The sequence below is a fragment of the Doryrhamphus excisus genome, linkage group LG15 (genome assembly GCF_037039965.1).
Source record: "Doryrhamphus excisus strain RoL-2023G ecotype Guam linkage group LG15, RoL_Dexc_Guam_v1.1, whole genome shotgun sequence".
Classification (NCBI taxonomy): domain Eukaryota; kingdom Metazoa; phylum Chordata; class Actinopteri; order Syngnathiformes; family Syngnathidae; genus Doryrhamphus; species Doryrhamphus excisus.
This window is the reverse complement of record NC_136371.1, coordinates 2,861,761-2,881,122: the sequence shown is the minus strand read 5'-3', so window position 1 is coordinate 2,881,122 and position 19,362 is coordinate 2,861,761. Positions and strand designations below refer to the sequence as shown.

The following is a 19,362-nucleotide window of genomic DNA, read 5'->3' as shown; positions in this document are numbered from 1 at the left end:
GGGCGGCACAGCGGTCGAGTGGTTAGTGCGCAGACCTCACATCTAGGAGACCAGGGTTCAATTCTACCCTCGGCCATCTTTGTGTGGAGTTTGCATGTTCTCCCCGTGCATGCGTGGGTTTTCTCCGGGTACTCCGGTTTCCTCCCACATTCCAAAAACATGCTAGGTTAATTGGCGACTCCAAATTGTCCATAGGTATGAATGTGAGTGTGAATGGTTGTTTGTCTATATGTGCCCTGTGATTGGCTGGCCACCAGTCCACAGGGTGTACCCCGCCTCTCGCCCGAAGACAGCTGGGATAGGCTCCAGCACCCCCCCGCGAACCTCGTGTGGAAAAGCGGTAGAAAATGAATGAATGATGAAATGAGAGAAGCCCTGCGATTGGTTGGCGAGACCAGGGTTCAATTCCACCCTCGGCCATTTCTGTGTGGAGTTTGCATGTTCTCTCCGTGCATGCGTGGGTTTTCTCCGGGTACAAAACATGCTAGGTTAATTGGCCACTCCAAATTGTCCATAAGTATGAATGTGAGTGTGAATGGTTGTTTGTCTATATGTGCCCTGTGATTGGCTGGCAACCAGTCCAGAGTGTACCCCACCTCTCGCCCGAAGACAACTGGGATAGGCTCCAGCGACCCTCGTGAGGAAAAGCGGTACAAAATGAATGAATGATGAAATGAGAGAAGGCCTGCTTTTAGCAATTTAGCAATGAATGAATGCAATGAATGTGTACCCATCTGTTCATTGTTGAGGCTAATTGTTGATTTATGGACAGAAGCAGTTGCACGGGCTCAAACAATGAAGATCAAGCACGACATTTAATTATTTGCAACTCCTGTATTCGCCCTTTACAAAGTCGTACAATTTTTGCACATTAAAAGTTATATTTTGTATCTTTTGTGAAAAAGGCAATTAACACAGCACAGTACTGTTTATGTAGCTTCATAGCTAACTTATAGACAAACTGAGGTAACGCATCACAAACAGCACACAGATAGATGCAGCATACACTTTCATTGTTTTTGCATCAATTGCACCAGACAACAAACAGGCTTTTACTTCTATTTCCTGTCATGACCTCTGAACTCTCACCCCATCTCTCCCCTATCCGTTGGGCCCATGGCAGTGATTTATCCCTCTGGCATACCAACAGCTGTGTTTGGGGCTTCGAGCAGAGTGTGGGCTACTATTTGCCGTGACTAATCGATAGCAGACTTCAAAAAAACACCAATTGTGAGATTCCCAAAAAAAAAAAAAAAAAATACACTAACCACTCACTCACACCGGAAACTTTTGCTGTAGTTCTTACCGGCTTCATAAACCCCAAACTCCTGTTGTCTTTATGTGTATTTCAATACCTCCCATAACTTAAACAAACTCCATAAACATAGTTTTTTTTTTTATAAAATAAACTTTATTTTTAATTTTTAGCAAACAAAAACTCATACTACACTCATAAGACTCAAACAAACGCACTGCATCTTTGAGTGGCTTATGCTTACATTTCTCGGTCACGTATATAAATAGTCTGTTTTGGCTCCACCGCGGGATCCAGCATGTATGTGCGCTCTAACAACAGGTTTGAGTCTTCCCTGAGAAAGTCTTTTGAGGGTTTTTTTTTTCGGGTTGTTAATCCTCCATTGGTGGTTTTTTTGGTCAGCGTCGAAGTCGCAGTGGGCCCAGTCTGCGCATCTTCAAACAGTCACCGGCATCCTGTATCGGAGAAGATGCTTCAGTCATCATCAAGCGGAGACATACTTATACTCGGTTATGGAATTTTTGTAGTTATTTTTGGTGGTATTTATATGTACTTGTCGGTAAACAAAGCTGTATTCAAATGAAATTTAGACACCATATTGAAATACAAGAGTTGAATGATGATATGAATACAATGCAAATGGAATTGCAGTTTGCACACCCAAATTCAAATGAAAAATAATAAAAAAAAAATTTGGCAGTTAATGTTCTTACCCCTTTTCTCTGGTTGCTCAAGCAGAAAGTGCAGATGGTCCTCGGCTGCTTGCTTCCCTTCTCTGCAGCCTGAGCATGCACCACATCCAGGCACGGCTGTCCATCCTCGCAGCCGTCCCCGAGAAGAAGTACATTGGCCAAGTGGGAAATGTAACTGGAAGCCAAGCGCAGGGTCTCGATCTTGGACAGCTTTCTGTCCACCGGCTCGGTAGGGATGAGGGTCCTTAGTGCCGTGAAGGCGGTGTTGACACTCTGAGTCCGGCCGCGTTCCCTGGCGTTGGCGGCGCTCCGCTGCTTCATCACAACCGCGACGGATTCGCCCTCCACTTTGCGCGCCATCCTCCCGCGTTTCCCGGCAGCAGCGCCGCAGCAGAGCCGGTCCGAACCGTCGTCGCTCTCGCTGCGGTTCTCGTCATCCTCGGAGGTGATGCTGAGGTCGGAATAGAAGTGCGCGGACACCGGTCGCAGCATGGCGAAGGTCATGATTCGGCTTTGCTACAAATGGTCAAATTTTATCGGTCACAGCAGAGCCGCATGTCAGCAGCTGGAGGCTACAAGAGGAACATGACTTTGAAGTGCTCGCTGTGGTGTGGCCTGCATGAGAGATTGGCTCCGGGGTCCTTGGGCTGCATGGGAGGAGCTGCAGGCAGTGACCTGCAGTGTTGTTTACATTTGTTTTCATCTTGCTGTATAACGCTGCATTAAACAAATACAAACACCACACATGTGCATGATTAATAACGGCCAATGCAATGCATAAATTCATATTTATGCTAAGATTAAGAACCTGCTCATCATTCATTCACATCATTTCAGACCAGAAGTTAAGAGTTGTTACAATTCTGTTATGAATGTCTTCCATTTGTGTTTTATTATATGAGAATATACACATTTGTAATTTTATGGTGATCACAATAGATGAAAATATGAGCTGGAAGCCTCATATTACAAATATACAACATAAGGTGGTCAGAAATATTTCAATATTGAACAAAGCAAAATTTGAAACCACTCCACACTCTTTATTGCTCATCTTATTTATTGTGTGGAAATATGAGGTAGTAACTATAAAAGCAATCTTCACTCGCTAAACTGCACTCACTGCAAAAAAGGTCAGTAAGGATAATTCATAATGCCGCCTACATACTAACTTCTTATTTCTAAAATCACAAACTTGCTGATATAGTTCATCTTCAAACAGCTAAAATAATGCATAAGGCTAAAGACAAAAAAATAAGGCTAAAAAAACTTAACTATATTAGGAAAGCAGGAAGTGAACAAATGTAACAGTTACTGATTGTAAAAGTACCAGATGGAGGGGTAGGATTTAATAAGCTTTGCTTCTTCCTACTCCTTTTGGACATGTGGGACTGGGAACCAATTATGTGATGCATTCAATTGTAATCTGTTGTATGTTGAAATGAAATAAAATCATTACCATAATGCAATGATTATAATTTATTATGACACACTGGGTGAGTTAAATTTGCTAAGTGTAGTCTAACCAAGTGTCCTCACAATGGCATTATATTTCATATTTTATTTATTTAACACACAAGGATTGTCATTTGCTATGTAAAATTGTTCATGCACGTGCGGTGTTTCTTTAGGATCTCATGGGACATCATTTTTTTGTATGATTTTGCAAATGTTTTATCAAGCTGCATTATCATGTGTACTCTTACAGGTTTACAAACGTGTGTTAGCCAGTATGTTTATGCAGCTCCCACCCACTGTGCTTTTTGTTTATGTTGGCTCCAAGCACACACATACGCTTTATTTTATACATCCAACTATCAACCCTTTAATTGGCTTTGAAAATTATTATTTCAAATCTCAAAGTACAATTATCAGAACAAATGTAGTGATTTATTTGTATATGGCCTTATAAAAGCTGGCTGTGGCTCAAACTGACGGGGTCCACGGGTCACACAGAAGGAGAAAGCTAAGTGTGAGTAAACAAACAGTGAACAGATGATCCTGGAATGGCAAGGATTTATTTGCTTGCTCGGCCCCGAGTGCAAAAAGAAAACAACACAGAGACAAATGGGTGAATTAGGGCTGCCAGGCCTTGTCAGCCTATACACAATCTCTCTTTGGCCAATGAGATGCAAAAGTTGGAAGAAAACAGTACAGTGGAAGAACACAATTCCAAGATGCTAATGTACCTTTAATTTGTTTGTCGAGTCCTGTTGCGATCGATTGAATGCCCTGAGAATACAATGACCTGGAAGAATGAGAATAAAGGGTTAATGTCATGAAACCATTACCATTAACCACACAGGCATTTTTAAATACAGTGGAATCTCTGGGAGTTTCTGCCTCAGTGTGTTTTTTGGCTAATGTCAATAATATACCCCACTATTTTGCCCCACTTTTTTTTTACCCTACATCTTGTCATGTTAATAATACACTGCTTGAGTTCACCTCTTTTCTTAATACAGTAAAGTCTCGTTATATCGATATTGTTGGGAGTCGGAAAAAATATTGATATAACCGGACTGTCGATATATCCGATCCTGCGCCAAACTGCATTAAAAGTGGGCAATGTTGCAGGCATGTGTTTGGCCAGCTATGTGGGGCGGGTTGAGCATGACCTGTGAACCAGGAAGTGCGGGAATCGGTGTGTGTGCTGCGCTCTGGTGGTGGAAGTGTGAAAAATAAAGTTGACTGGAAGCAACCGTTCGCCGTGTTCTTTTTTGGTATTGAAATCCTTAAGCAAAGATTGATTTAAGCTGCTTTTGTATCGATATAAGCAGACCAAATTGGCTGGCGGGAGATGAAAAGGGCATCGTAGTAACCGGATTATCATAGTAACCGAGTATCGTACTAACGGAACTAATTACATCATAAAAGACTAGAAATTTGCCAGGAAATGAAAATAGTATCGTAATAAGCAGTAATTCGTTATGACTGATATCGATATAACGAGACTTTACTGTATATATTTTTGAAATCAGAAAACATCCTTCCTAATCTTAATCTTAATGTTGTTGACATACTATAAGCTAGCAAACAAAATGGCAAGCGGAATCAGAAGTTACCCTCAAAACCTGTAACAAAACAAGCGTTTGTAGTTCTTATAATTTTACATGTGTAAAACAATCCTAAATAAGCATTCACAATGCTAATGTGAAACATGAACACATGTTTCTTACCTTTTTCTGGAAACGAGTTAATATCAGCTAGCTTACAATGTTGTCATTGGGATACACCTATTTTGGTTATAAGAAAAGTTGTAAGAAAAGTGACTATTTACGGCATAATCTGATGATAACATGTAATAGTTGCAGTATCTTGCCATATTTTGACTATTTAAAACACTACAGAAACTTCTTTTCTCTGCGCATTGATACTAGCTAGCTAACACGACAACCTCGCTAGTCGCAAACAAGTTAATATCAGCTAGCTTACAATGCTGTCATTGGGATACACCTATTTTGGTTATAAGAAAAGTTGTAAGAAAAGTGACTATTTGCGGCATAATCTGATGATAGCTTGTAATAGTTGCAGTATCTTGCCATATTTTGACTATTTAAAACACTACCAAAACTTCTTTCTGCAATTTCTGCGCATTGATACTAGCTAGCTAACACAACAACCGCGCTAGTCGCTAGTCTCAGCGTCATTCACAGACAGAAAAGTGGATACCGAGCACTCAATTTCACCAGAAAGACTCAACAAGATGCTCGTTTGGCGTCAGGATTTTTTACCGTAGGACTGGAAGACAAAGCCATCCCAATGAGAGCAAACATCATAAGTGTTGTAAGTATTTTAGCTCGGCTAGCGCCACTCAGTCTCAGGCTAGCGCCACTCAGCCTCCATCTTCTAACTTGCGGTTAAGCCTACTTGTTTAATTTATCACACAATGTTCTCCTATCCCGTTTGGACACACTGACAGGTAAGTGACAGAGTCTGAATAATGAGTTTTATGAGTAGTAATTTAATTAAGATTAAGAAACATATACGTTTTAGATCCTGATCTGCGTGAGTCCACCTCTTTTCTTAATATATATTTTTTAAATCAGTAAACATCCTTCCTTGTTGACGTACTATAAGCTAGCAAACAAAACGGCAAGCGGAATCAGACGTTACATCACCCCGCTGTACGATGTCAACAGTGGTTGGCTCTCAAAACCTGTAACAAAACAAGATTTTGTAGTTATAATTTTACATGTGTAAAACAATCCTAAATAAGTATTCACAATGCTTATATGAAACATGAACGCACGTTTCTTACCTTTTTCTGTGCATTATAACACAAAGAAACAAGTTAATATCAGCTAGCTTACAATACTGTCATTGGGATACACCTATTTTGGTTATGAATCTGATGATAACATGTAATAGTTGCAGTATCTTGCCGTATTTTGACTATTTAAAACATTACCAAAACTTCTTTTCTCTGTGCATTGATACTAGCTAGCTAACACGCCAACCTCGCTAATCGCTAGTCTCAGCGTCATTCACAGACAGAAAAGTGGATACAGAGCACTCAATTTCGCCACAAAGACTCAACTAGATGCTCGTTTTTTACCGTAGGACTGGAAGACAAAGCCATCCCAAAGAGAGCGAGCATCGTAAGTGTTTTTGTAAGTATTTTAGCTCGGCTAGCGCAGGGCAGAGCAGGAAGAAGACAGAGTGTCAAATTGTTTATTGCTCAGTGTGCATCATATCATAAAATAAGTACGTTTGAATGATTACTTTGTGCATTAAGAGATTTAAGAGATTTATATCGGTGCCGCTGCATTCACGGACACGTTGAAATCCTAGTAAACAAACGCAAACATGCACATGCAGCCCAAATAATTTGCTATTTATAAAACAAATCCTTGTTCTTTACATTTACATTTACATTCTCCTCCGCTTATCCGGCTTGCAGGGGCAGCAATCTCAGTAAGGAAGCCCAGACTTCCTGGTCCCCGGCCACCAAGGCGTTCCTGGGGCCAGCTGTGAGACATAATCCCTGGAACTGTCTGCATACGTATCCTCGGACTCTGCTTGCTCCATGGAAGGTATGTCAGTGAGATTGAGAAGGGCCTCAAAGAATTCCTTCCACCGTCCAACTACATCCTCAGCGGAGGTCAGTCAGCAGGCCTGGTTCCTTTTTCTGAGACTCACTCACTGTTTTGCCAAAGAGCACACCCATGGATAACGACTGGTACTACAACCTTCTCTGAGAGCAACTCCTCCCAACTATCCAGTTTAGTGACGAACAATTCTTTTAGCAGCACGATGAATCTGGGTGGGTGGGAGGCAGGAAATTCAAGGAAACACTGCTGGAAGAGGTGCAGAGTCTGGAAGATCTAGAAAGCTTTCTGTGCAGACTATCGTGTCTAAGTCCAAAAATTTGTATAATAGGTCCCCTTTAAGGCGGCACGGCGACCGAGTGGTTAGCATGCAAGCCTCACAGCTAGGAGACCCCAGTTCAATTCCACCCTCGCCTATCTCTGTGGTGAGTTTGCATGTTCTCCTCGTGCATGCGTGGGTTTTTTCCGGGTACTCCGGTTTCCTCCCACATTCAAAAAACAGTTGTAGTTGTAGTTGTAGGATGAGTGGTTAGCACGCAGGCCACGCAGCTAAGAGACCCGGGTTTGATTCCGCCCTCAGGCATCTCTGCGTGGAGTTTGCATGTTCTCCTCCCATATTCCAAAAACATGCTAGGTTAATTAGCGACTTCAAATTGTCCATAGGTATGAATGTGAGTGTGAATGGTTGTTTGTCTATATGTGCCCTGTGACTGGCTGGCAACCAGTCCAGGGTGTACACCGCCTCTCGCCCCGAAGACAGCTGGGATAGGCTCCAGCACGCCCGCGACCTTTTTGAGGATAAGCAGTAGAAAATGAATGAATGAATATATCTGAAGAGGCCCTCAAGTTTAGAGGTCCCACAGTCAAGGTTCTTAACATCTAATTCGGTCTGCATTAAATGTGGTAGATTTACTTGAAGATAGTTTACTTTGAACAGAAGACAAGTTCTAAGAAGCTCTTTTCTATGGAGCAGTGAACTGTTATCGAGCTCATCAGAGAGAGAGAGAGTCTATCCATTTATCCTCAGTGATGAGGCCGAAGCCGCCTGGATTTGCCACCCACTGAGTCCTTATTGATGATCTGTCTGAGTCACAGAACAAAGAGGAACATGTTCTCTCACTTTTTAAGTGACATCCTATTGGCCTCGCTACTTGTTCCCACAAAAAGTCGGCAGTTGGATCGAAGTGCCCAGTCTTCTCGCTGTGGTATTGAGCTAAAGTTTGTTGCATTTTTGTAGCATTGCGGAGGAGCCATGGGTGTTGACGTAGCTGACTCGCTCACACAGTTTTTCCTACGCTGCTGACAATCTTGCATCATGGAATAGCCAAGGCAGCTGGTTATTGCGTTCTCTTGCATCCCATACCGCTACTGTAAATACTTGAGTAATAGCTAGAAGTGTTGAAATCGGTCAGACCCTTCCAAAACAGTCAGCTCGGTTTTAAATGTTGCACACTAAAAACTGATTTGAACTCATGCAGTGTGGTAAATAATTTCATATGCAACTACTAATTATTTGTAAAAGGATGTCCATTATTTCATTCATTCATTCATTCATTTTCTACCGCTTATACTCACGAGGGTTGCAGGGGTTGCTGGAGCCTATCCCAGCTGTCTTGGGGCGAGAGAGGCGGGGTACACCCTGGACCGGTTGCCAGCCAATCACAGGGCACATATAGACAAACAACCATTCACACTCACATTTATACCTATGGACAATTTGGAGTCGCTAATTAGCCTAGCATGTTTTTGGAATGTGGGAGGAAACCGGAGAACATGCAAACTCCACACAGAGATGCCCAAGGGTGGAATCGAACTCGAGTCTCCTAGCTGTGGGGGCTGCGCGCTGAATGCTGTGCCTGGCCATTATTTAATAAAAAAAAATATATACATTTAAAAATCTGTGATTGGCTAATATGACCAGTGCAGGTCTCTTGCTCGAAGACAGCTGGGATAGGCTCCAGCACCCCCGCGACCCTTGTGAGGAAAAATGGGTAGAAAATTAATGAATGAATGAATGACTATATATACATTTAAAAATCTGCGATTGGCTAATATGACCAGTGCAGGTCTCTTGCTCGAAGACAGCTGGGATAGGCTCCAGCACCCCCGCGACCCTCGTGAGGAAAAAGCGGTAGAAAATGAATGAATGAATGAATGACTATATATACATTTAAAAATCTGCGATCGGCTAATATGACCAGTGCAGGTCTCTTGCTCGAAGACAGCTGGGATAGGCTCCAGCACCCCCGCGACCCTCGTGAGGGAAAAGCGGTAGAAAATGAATGAATGAATGAATGAATATATATACATTTAAAAATCTGCGATCGGCTAATATGACCAGTGCAGGTCTCTTGCTCGAAGACAGCTGGGATAGGCTCCAGCACCCACGTGACCCTTGTGAGGAAAAAGCGGTAGAAAATGAATGAATGAATATATATACATGTAAAAATCTGCGATTGGCTAATATGACCAGTGCAGGTCTCTTGCTTGAAGACAGCTGGGATAGGCTCCAGCACCCCCACGACCCTCGTGAGGAAAAAGCGGTAGAAAATGAATGAATGAATGAATGACTATATATACATTTAAAAATCTGCGATCGGCTAATATGACCAGTGCAGGTCTCTTGCTCGAAGACAACTGGGATAGGCTCCAGCACCCACGTGACCCTTGTGAGGAAAAAGCGGTAGAAAATGAATGAATGAATATATGTACATTTAAAAATCTGCGATTGGCTAATATAACCAGTGCAGGTCTCTTCCTCGAAGACAGCTGGGATAGACTCCAGCCTACCCGTGACCCTAACCCTAAGGAATTAAAATAATTATGCAAATGACAATGCAGCCGTAGTCAAGGCAACATATTGAAAACATCAATACATTATTCAAAACGGTACTACTCACCATATCTCCGCTGAGGATGTTCGTCACCATAGTGCATTTTCTGTGTCCAGCAACCTACGTTTATGTTTTACAGTTCTTTCTACTGACGTTTTGAAGATGATATATGACGTTAGAACGTGTTTACAACAATTGGGAACCCATAGATAGAGACACTTTACAGGGTTTTAAGCGTGAGTGAAATACAGCTGAATGAATATTTCCGTGGGGGACAAACAGAGGTGAAAGCTCATGCATGATGCGTGTCTGTGCAGTGGAGTCAGCCAGTGGACACTGCATTGCAAATCTGGCACAAATTACACGCCTGCAGACACCAGCAGTCGGTTTTAGTTCCGGATAGGAAGCGGTGAGAAATCACTGTGGACTGTGAACACGTAAGACAAACTAATGCCTCTGACAGTGGAACAAACCAGTGTGCTGCTCCATGAAAAACTATTTTTCACCTTCATTTAAGCGTGGGTTTCCTAAAGAGGGTGGAAACACCTGGATTTGTCAATTATCAATGTAAGGACAAGAAACCACAAAACAGATCCAAGACTGCCTTGAGACGTTAGACCAAAAATACCGTTTAAACCAAAAATATTTTGGTTTAAAGTTATTAGTGCAATAATTTACATTTAAATTATTTATAAACTTTATATGAGCACAATTATTCAATTAATATTATCAATTAGAACTACCATTCTACCATAACACATTCTGCTGGTCGAAAACTGTGCTATTAAATATTCGATCATTTAAAAAAAAAACTACCGCAAAGCACTCCGGGAAACAGGAAGTCTCTTTTCAGAAAAAAAACACTGGATCACAGACTGTCAACGCGCACCGTTTTGTGCTTTTTCCTTTAATATTAACCGATCAAAATCCATAATAAGTGTTAATTTTTTAGCTGCGCAGCCACACTGTGGCATTCGGCTTACAAACTATCGCCTTTTTGCCTTCATTCATATTCGCGTCTGCTAGCTAACTTGCTAGCAATCCTGTAGCCTCGCTACTGACACAAAGAGGCTTAATAGCTGAGAGGATGTTCACTCTCTTCCGTGTTCATTTCATATAGAGCCAATGTACACAGACACGTGCAGAGTGGAACCTCTTGTCTTCCAGAGAGACTTAACAGATAGCGCATACACTTATACGCCTGTTTTTTTTAATCGTTCAATTAATTGATATATGCATTATCATGACAGGCCTAGTGGAAGGAAACTTGTTCTTAACTGACATACAAGTATAAAAAGTAATTAAACAATGTAATATTCAACTACCCAAGGACTGTGCAAGCAAGCATTAATGAAAAGACAAACATTTACATGGAAACAATGCATTTTACACTCCATCTCCTTAAATCCGCAAAGATAAAGCACAGAGAGCCACCCATGCCAACGCCTCCCCAAAACAACAGGTGCGTGTCTTTTTTTTTTTTTTTTTAATGTCGGTGTTGCATGTCAAAAGGCCTTTGAGGATTTGGTTACTTCCAGACAGTGAGAGCTACAGGAAGGAAATCTCACACTCAACAAATTGAAGGGGAAATGTTGAGCCTTTTCGGGTTTGGTCTCCCTTAATTTCCTCAATAGCCACAAAGGGAGCTCATCAATAGTACTCCTTAAACGGTTCTGTCCTCCAAGGCAAAGGCTTGCTGTTGGTGTCTGTCTGAATGTATGATATTGCTTTGCTTTGAGAATACCTAACATTGAATAGTGTTGTTTGGGATGATTGAAGTGGAATTAATTTGTACAAAGAATGCCTCAACTAGAAAACTGTGACATGTGAAGTTCATGGCCGGTGAGGCACTGACGACTTTTGATTTTTTTTAGTTCATACTGAATAATCAAGATAATGAGCAAACATTTTAAAAAATTGCGCCTACAAAAAAAAAATTGCGTCCGAGTGGTTAGTGTGCAGGCCACACAGTGAGGAAACCAGAGTTCAATTCCACCCTCAGCCATCTCTGTGTGGAGTTTGCATGTACTCCCCAGTTTTCTCCGGGTACTCCCCGGTTTCCTCCCACATTCCAAAAACATGCTAGGTTAATTGGCGACTCCAAATTGTCCATAGGTATGAATGTAGACAGCTGGGATAGGCTCCAGCACCCCTGCAACCCTTATGAGGATTAGCAGTAGAAAATGAATGAAAATAGATATGTTATTGATAATATGATGTATTTGCATTGTACTATTACATTAGAAATGATAGCATTATTTCACTTATTTCTACTTTGAGTGGAGCTTTATCGGAGCTGTAATATACATAATAATGTGTGCTGCTGAAAACTCTACAATGTGAACACACAGGCTTTACAATCTTCTTTATAGCAGCTGAGAATGACTACTGAATGTGACTTGCATACTCCCAATAATGGTGCTTCTAAACTACTAATCTATCACACATATAATATACCATTAAATGGTAAAAATGGAAGCATTGATGGCAGAGTTTTGCCGCCCCCTGCTGGAAATCCATTGCTTTGCAGCCACGGTCTCAAACAATCATTAACAATCATAAGCAATCATTAAAAAGGGACCTAGTACCTACCTACTCCTTTAAACAGCTCCAAGGTCAGGTGTTGAATGTTTGATTGGATGACTTGGTCAGGGGTGGTCTGCCTTTTCATTCTCTGGTGGGCAGTAAAGTGATAAATATCATACACACATCAATGGGAGGGACGACGTAGATGCTTGCTCCCGCCTTGGAAGGAAAACAACAATTATACAGCAGGCAGATTTGCAAGGGTGCGTCATCATTTGAAAGATGCTCACAGATGTAGAAGAAAATACGAGGGATCAGGTCAAACACTCACCAGAAAATCACAGTCATTAAAATGAGGATTCAAAACAATACATACATTTGTTTTATTTTGACATTTAACAACTTTAATGTTAGTTTTGGCTTAAATAAATAGACGATGCAATGTCATCAGACATTGCGTGTGAATTTTTAAAAGCTGAAACGAAACTGAAATGCTTAAATGGGATAGGCTCCAGCAGGCCGTACAGATAATGGATGGATGAAACGCAGAGAAAAGGTATAACAATCAAAATTTAGAATGAACACAGGAGTCATTTGGAAGCTGAAGCTTGACTGAAATGCTGTGGAAATATGTTAAACCTTAGAAGGAAAGTAAGAGTAAATTGGGAGTTTTGAGATCAAATTGGGAATTGAACCAACCAAGCACTCTACTAGCTCTGCTGTACAAATTTTTATTAATTCGCCACAATTTTCAGGAAGAGTGATAGCATGTAGGCGGTTGGTATGGTATGGAAAAACAAGTCTATTTATAGAGCCCAATTTGTACACATCATTCAAAGTGCTTTGCAGAACATAATGATAAAAACCGAGTATTGGACTATATGTTCATGGTTCTTGGTTCTAGTCAGGACTCGAGCAGCATTCTGGATGAACTGCAGATGTTTTATAGAGCCAAGGCATGAATTTGAAACATACCGTTCATCCTGTCCAGAGCCTTATTTGTAACTTCATCCTGAGGAATACAGATGTTCTGATGATCAAGTGAAAAGCCACTAAACCCTGCATCCTGTAACTATTTTTTTTACTATCTATTTTGGTTTTATTTAGTTTCATGATACGCCGTACGGCTTCAAAGCGCTTCATTCTATTGCAGGGATTTCAAAGAGACGTGCGGGTTGTGCAGTTACAAAAACAGGACATCTGGGGTTGCGTCTTTGCACAGGTAGATCTTCAAAAAGATCTGTATAAACACAACAATTGTTGTGTCCAACACACACTGTAGCTACAGTGTCTTATAATGAGACAATTAAAAATGATTTCTTGGACAGGAGAGGCAGGTCGTTACATAGAATTTTTACAAATACTTTGAACTACAACGGTGGCGGCTTTTATGCCGATTAATTGGTCACATGGGAATCAGTTCCAACATGAAAGAGCGCTATATATAGTCAAATCGTTAACCGTGGTATCAGTATATTATATATATTTACAGGATAAAACAGAACAAAGTTATAATGTTTCAACTTTTTCATGAGCTATTCGCCTTATTACTTGAAAACATCAATTACACAAAGTATGTTGTAAAGACTGGAGTCTAAGTAAATATAGTAAATATGTATGTGACACTTAACCCCTGGGTATTCAGTAGTTTATTCAGTGTCAGTCAGAATGCAGCATATACAGACTATACAGACCCAGTTAAAAGAAAGAGACGAAGAGAGGCTGTCAGTCAAGGCATATAGACATGTAAATCATCAGAGTCCCACTACACTCTGCGCGACCCTTTGCTGTCAAAGCGGAGTGTGTTCTATTTGCTAACGTCTCTTATTTACTTCAATTGAGTTAGTCACACAGGTGCAGCCTCGGGTCATGCATGAACACTTCCCACGTAATGATTTGCTGTTAATATTAGACTTTCAGTCCTCGCGGGATTGTCACAGCTGAAGAAAATTACCTGCCAGAAACGGGGCTATATTTATTTATACCTTTCTTTTCACACTGACGTGCTTTTAAAGTGATAATAATTCTGACGGTGGTTTTCAGTTATCATACTGCGGCTTTGTGATGGATGATTGTGTGTGAACTCAACGACAGCGTTTAGCAGCCGTGGATTTTGCTGTTGTTGTCCAAGGTGAGGCTGATTTGTTCAGTGATGTGGATTGTTTTATAGCTCTGGCTGGATGAACTTGTCTTTAAATTTATTTCTGCCACAACGGCATCTCCCTCTGGAATGGGATCTGTGTTTGGTAATGGTCGTCCTTGCCTTGAAGTAAAATCCACTCTTCACCTCACCACTGAAAAAGTGGTCTCATGGAGGGGAAATTGTAATGTTGCAGTAATTCTATACTAACCAACTCATTCATTTTCTACCGCTCATCCTCACGTGCGTCACGGGCATGCTGGAGCCTATCCCAGCTGTCTTTGGGCGAGAGGCGGGGTACACCCTGGACTGGTCGCCAGCCAATCACAGGGCACATATAGACAAACAACCATTCACACTCACATTTATGGACAATTTAGAGTCGCCAATTAACCTAGCATGTTTTTGGAATGTGGGAGGAAACCGGAGTACCCGGAGAAAACCCACGCATGCACGGGGAGAACATGCAAACTCCGATGGCCGAGGGTGGAATTGAACCCTGGTCTCCTAGCTGTGAGGTCTGCGCGCTAACCACTCGACCGTTATAGAAACTCACCTTCACATAATTAACCTAACATGGATGTTTCTGGGGGCCGCACCACAGGCCACACAGTCAAGAGATCCATTTCGACCTGTGTTCGATTCTCTAGAGAAGGTCATGAACAAGCATTTATGGTCAATAAATAGTTATGTTGGGCTGCACGGTGTTCAAGTGGTTAGCGTGCAGGCCACACAGCTAGGAAACCCAGATTCGATTCCACCCTCGGCCATCTCTGTGTGGAGTTTGCATGTTCTCCCCGTGCTTGCGTGGGTTTTCTCCGGGTACTCCGGTTTCCTCCCACATTCCAAAAACATGCTAGGTTAATTAGCGACTCCAAATTGTCCATAGGTATGAATGTGAGTGTGAATGGTTGTTTGTCTATATGTGCCCTGTGATTGGCTGGCAACCAGTCCAGGGTGTACCCCGCCTCTCGCCTGAAGACAGCTGGGATAGGCTCCAGCATACCCATGAGCCTCATGAGGATAAGCGGCATAGAAAATGGATGGATGGATTGTTGTTATACTTGGAGAAAACCTTTGCATGGGGAGAACATGTAAACTCTACACATGCCCAAAGGAGATTCGAACCCAAATCTTCCAGATCTCCAACATGCTAACAACTAAGCCAGAGTATATATACTGTATATATATAATATGAAATATGATTATGATATGATATGATTTTCTCAGATATTCCAATGAATGTGAACAATTGAGCAGTGTGTTGTCCCTATCTATGCTTGTTTGTTTCTTTGTTCCCGATGAAGGGGAAGGGCTGCCATTTAAGGCACGCCACTCTTGACTTTTGCCTGAGTGCTGATGACAAGTCGGATATCTTAGATGCATAAAAATGTGATTCCGACACAACTTCAAAAAGCGTAGCATACGGATGAGGTGGACCCTGTGCCAACAGAGAGACGAGGAAACAGATGGGTTTTTCCACAAACAGCACAAACATCAAGAACAGTGAGTTAAAGAGCTTGGCAATCTCACTTGATGAAACACCGAGGAATGGAGGTTTTAATGAGCAGCTATCCTGTGATGCACAATGTGCAGAGACTAAGTAACTGCGTACTCCTGAAAGGGCCGCTTAAAGCTGCTTGGACTGGCCTCCTCTTCCAAATACTTTTGGCAGGATGCAGGACAGTCTTTGTATTTTTGGGGGGCAGTCCACCCTTTTTTGCTAAAAATGTTGATCCTGTAAAATTAAAATGGAATTGTTTGTTGTTGGGCTGCACGGTGACCCGCATTCCAAAAACATGCTAGGTTAATTGGCGACTCTAAATTGTCCATAAATGTGAGTGTGAATGGTTGTTTGTCTTTATGTGCTCTGTGATTGGCTGGCGACCAGTCCAGGGTGTACTCCGCCTCTCGCCCGAAAACAGCTGGGATAGGCTCCAGCATGTCCACGACCCTCATGAGGATAACCGGTACAGAAAATGGATGTATGTTTGTTGTTGTTTATTTTTCATGCATTACATGTGTTCTGCCAACAGGGGGCGTCTCCATGAAGGGTCACAGCTGGGACATTACCAGTTTATTCCGAATCTTAGCAACAAAATAATGATAGTTCTCCTCATGACATGAATCTAATGAATTAATCTAACAAATGACACCAGTTGAATCAAGTGAATCATTTTATGCAACAATATATTGAACCTATTCATTTTCCAAAATGTGAGAATTTGGCATGAATTGGTTCATCCGACAGCTAGTTGTACTGATTTAATCTGTATGAATTTAGACATAATAATGGAAATTGTTATTTGAAAGAACACATTCAAACACATATCAAATGATAACAGTTCATTAAAAATAATGTCAAAACTCAGTAAAACCATGATATTTGTGGATGAAATCATCAATCAAGAAAAGACAAGTCATTCAAGATTAATTTTGTCAATTATGTCAAACAATTATGTAACAATTTTAAACATTAATGCGTTTATTTTCTATCGCTTATCCTCACAAGGGTCGCGGGCGTGCTGGAGACTGTCCCAGCTGTTTTCGAACGAGAGGCGGGGTACACCCTGGACTGATTGCCAGCCAATCATAGATCACATATAGACAAACAACCATTCACACTCACATTTATGGACAATTTGGAGTCGCTAATTAACCTAGCATGTTTTTGGAATGTGGGAGGAAACCGGAGTACACGGAGAAACGGGGAGAACATGCAAACTCCATGCAGAGATGCCTGAGGGCGGAATCGAACCCGGCTCTCTTGCTAACCACTCATCCTACAATTCATTCATTCATTCATTTTCTACTGCTTTTTCCTCACAAGGGTCACAGGGGTGCTGGAGCCTATCCCAGCTGTTTTCGGACGAGAGGCGGGGTACACCCTGGACTGGTGGCCAGCCAATCACAGGGCACATATAGACAAACAACCATTCACACTCACATTTATGGACAATTTGGAGTGGCCAATTAACCTAGCATGTTTTTGGAATGTGGGAGGAAACCGGAGTACCCAGATAAACGGGGAGAACATGCAAACTCCATGCAGAGATGCCTGAGGGCGGAATCAAACCCGGGTCTCTTAGCTGCGAGCCTACATGCTAACCACTCATCCTACAACTACAACTAACAATTTCAAAATATACTTTGAATAGAAGATCCTCTGAGAATGTATCATATTCGTCTTTTGCTGTAAGTTGCACTTTGTTTACATACGGGGAGGTTTTCTTGTCGAATATGATGCCTTTCATTATTAAGAATCAGTTGGAAAATACACCATCAAGTATCAACTGTAGATGAATGTGAGCCGTGAGGCCCCCGTGACCTTGCAGCGACCCATCTCCCTCTTTCAGAAATATTCATATGTTCTCTCAAACGATGATGCCTCCTCGGGTCAATATCTTTGAAGTGAGAGCATCGCGCTCTCAATTTTGCAGGTTGGTTTCAATAATTTACTTGACATGCTCTGGGAGAGCGTGGCAGCGGGCGGGCGGCGGCGTTGGCGGCGGCAGTCTTTGGTTGATGTGCATGCGGGGCTACATGCCCTCCCCACCTTCCTCACGGTGCTGATGGCTCCTGTTGCACAGGCTGGTGATGTAATTGAATTGCACGGGTCCCCATTTTACAGTCTGTTGCCATGTAATGAAGGCAGTTGTTTACTTGCTTCGTAAAACCTTATTATTAAGCAGCGACATGTGTGCAGGGTGATGTTGGTCCTGTTGTATCTGCATTTAACACAGTTCCGGGACGGGCGTCGGCATGCATTTATTGGCTCTTTTTGTATGCCTTTAAATTAACGGCTTCACTTCTTTTTTTTCCACATGGAAGGCAAGAATATCTCGGCAATGCTCGGTCATGATGCCGCGGAGCTGCTAGAGGACTCTGAAGGACACAAGCACTTCAATTGAAGTGTTGTATATTCCCTGGAAACTAATCAAGAAAAACCCCAGAATAATAATCCCTGTCTGCTGTCATGATTCATTTTTATTTTCTTCCATATTTATGGAGTCACTCAGAAAGAGTAGTTCCAGCATAAAATCAATGTCCCATTAAAAATGTAATGACCAGGAAGAGCTTAAAACAGATGCCTGGGTGTTTTTTTTTTTTAAATAATTCAAAGTCTTAGCTCTTATTCATCAGCCCCGTCATGTTCTCTCCTATCCAAGACAGCCACGCCGAACAATAGTATAGCTGTGTGCTTCCTAGTAATGAAATTTGAAGTAAATTGACAATAAAGCCCTTAAAACCTCTCAAACAATGACAGAGGAGGCACCAGCTGAAGGCGCATTACTGTCATAATTACCCACTGAGTTAATGTTGACTAAGTCCACTTCCCCTCACGATGTGTTTCACACTTATATATTACACCATTTTGCAGAATACATTATACCTGATTTGGTTCTCATACAGCATCCGGGTCAGATATTGTGTATGTTGCATGAAAAATGACAAACAAGAGTTTTTTTTTTTACTGCAATAAGAGTAGACATGCAGGTTGCTTGTGCTATTGTTTTTATTAACGTTATCATTGCTATTGTTGTCATCATAAATTGTAGCAGAACAAGAGAAATCAAAACACCCCTCGGCAATCATGGCTTAAGTTTCAGAAAGAGAAATAGAAAGAGAGAGAGAGAAATAGAGAGAGAAAGAGCGAGAAAGTGGAAAAATCTTAATCAGTTGGTTTTTTTTTTTTTCTTTTGAGGGCCATATGGAAGGTTTCAAGCAGCCAACCATATGTTGAAGGCTTTTGTCATGGAAATCATACTTTTTTGGCACTTCTCTTTGCACAGCCGAGCTGCACACATAAATAAAGGAAGGAAGGGGGAGGAAGGTGGGAGGGGGGAAGGGGTTGAGCATGATC

At 41.7% G+C, this 19,362-nt stretch overlaps 2 protein-coding genes across 2 annotated transcripts in view; both read right to left on the bottom strand.

Moving 5' to 3' along the window:
* Positions 1-12,128, bottom strand: part of cd63 (CD63 molecule) — a 113,827-nt gene extending 101,699 nt beyond the window's left edge. The window contains exon 1 of the mRNA XM_078796542.1: positions 12,119-12,128. The gene's annotated coding sequence lies outside the window, so the exon portion shown is untranslated. The remainder of the gene's footprint in view (positions 1-12,118) is intronic.
* Positions 1,435-2,473, bottom strand: tcf15 (transcription factor 15). The gene is made up of 2 exons (XM_078796544.1): positions 1,969-2,473; positions 1,435-1,710 (listed from the first exon to the last, which is right to left on the bottom strand). The coding sequence occupies exons 1-2, from the start codon at positions 2,449-2,451 to the stop codon at positions 1,654-1,656; spliced, it is 540 nt and encodes a 179-aa protein (XP_078652670.1). The 5' UTR covers positions 2,452-2,473; the 3' UTR covers positions 1,435-1,653.
* Positions 12,129-19,362: the final 7,234 nt, after the last annotated feature.

What these genes read in the sequence shown, in the direction of transcription:
- tcf15 (XM_078796544.1), bottom strand. Translation starts at nt 2,451, where the DNA reads ATGACCTTCGCCATGCTGCGACCGGTGTCCGCGCACTTCTATTCCGAC. An exon ending in TGAGCAACCAGAGAAAAGGG is followed by an intron (nt 1,711 to 1,968) that starts GTAAGAACATTA and finishes TCTCCGATACAG; the next exon opens with GATGCCGGTGACTGTTTGAA.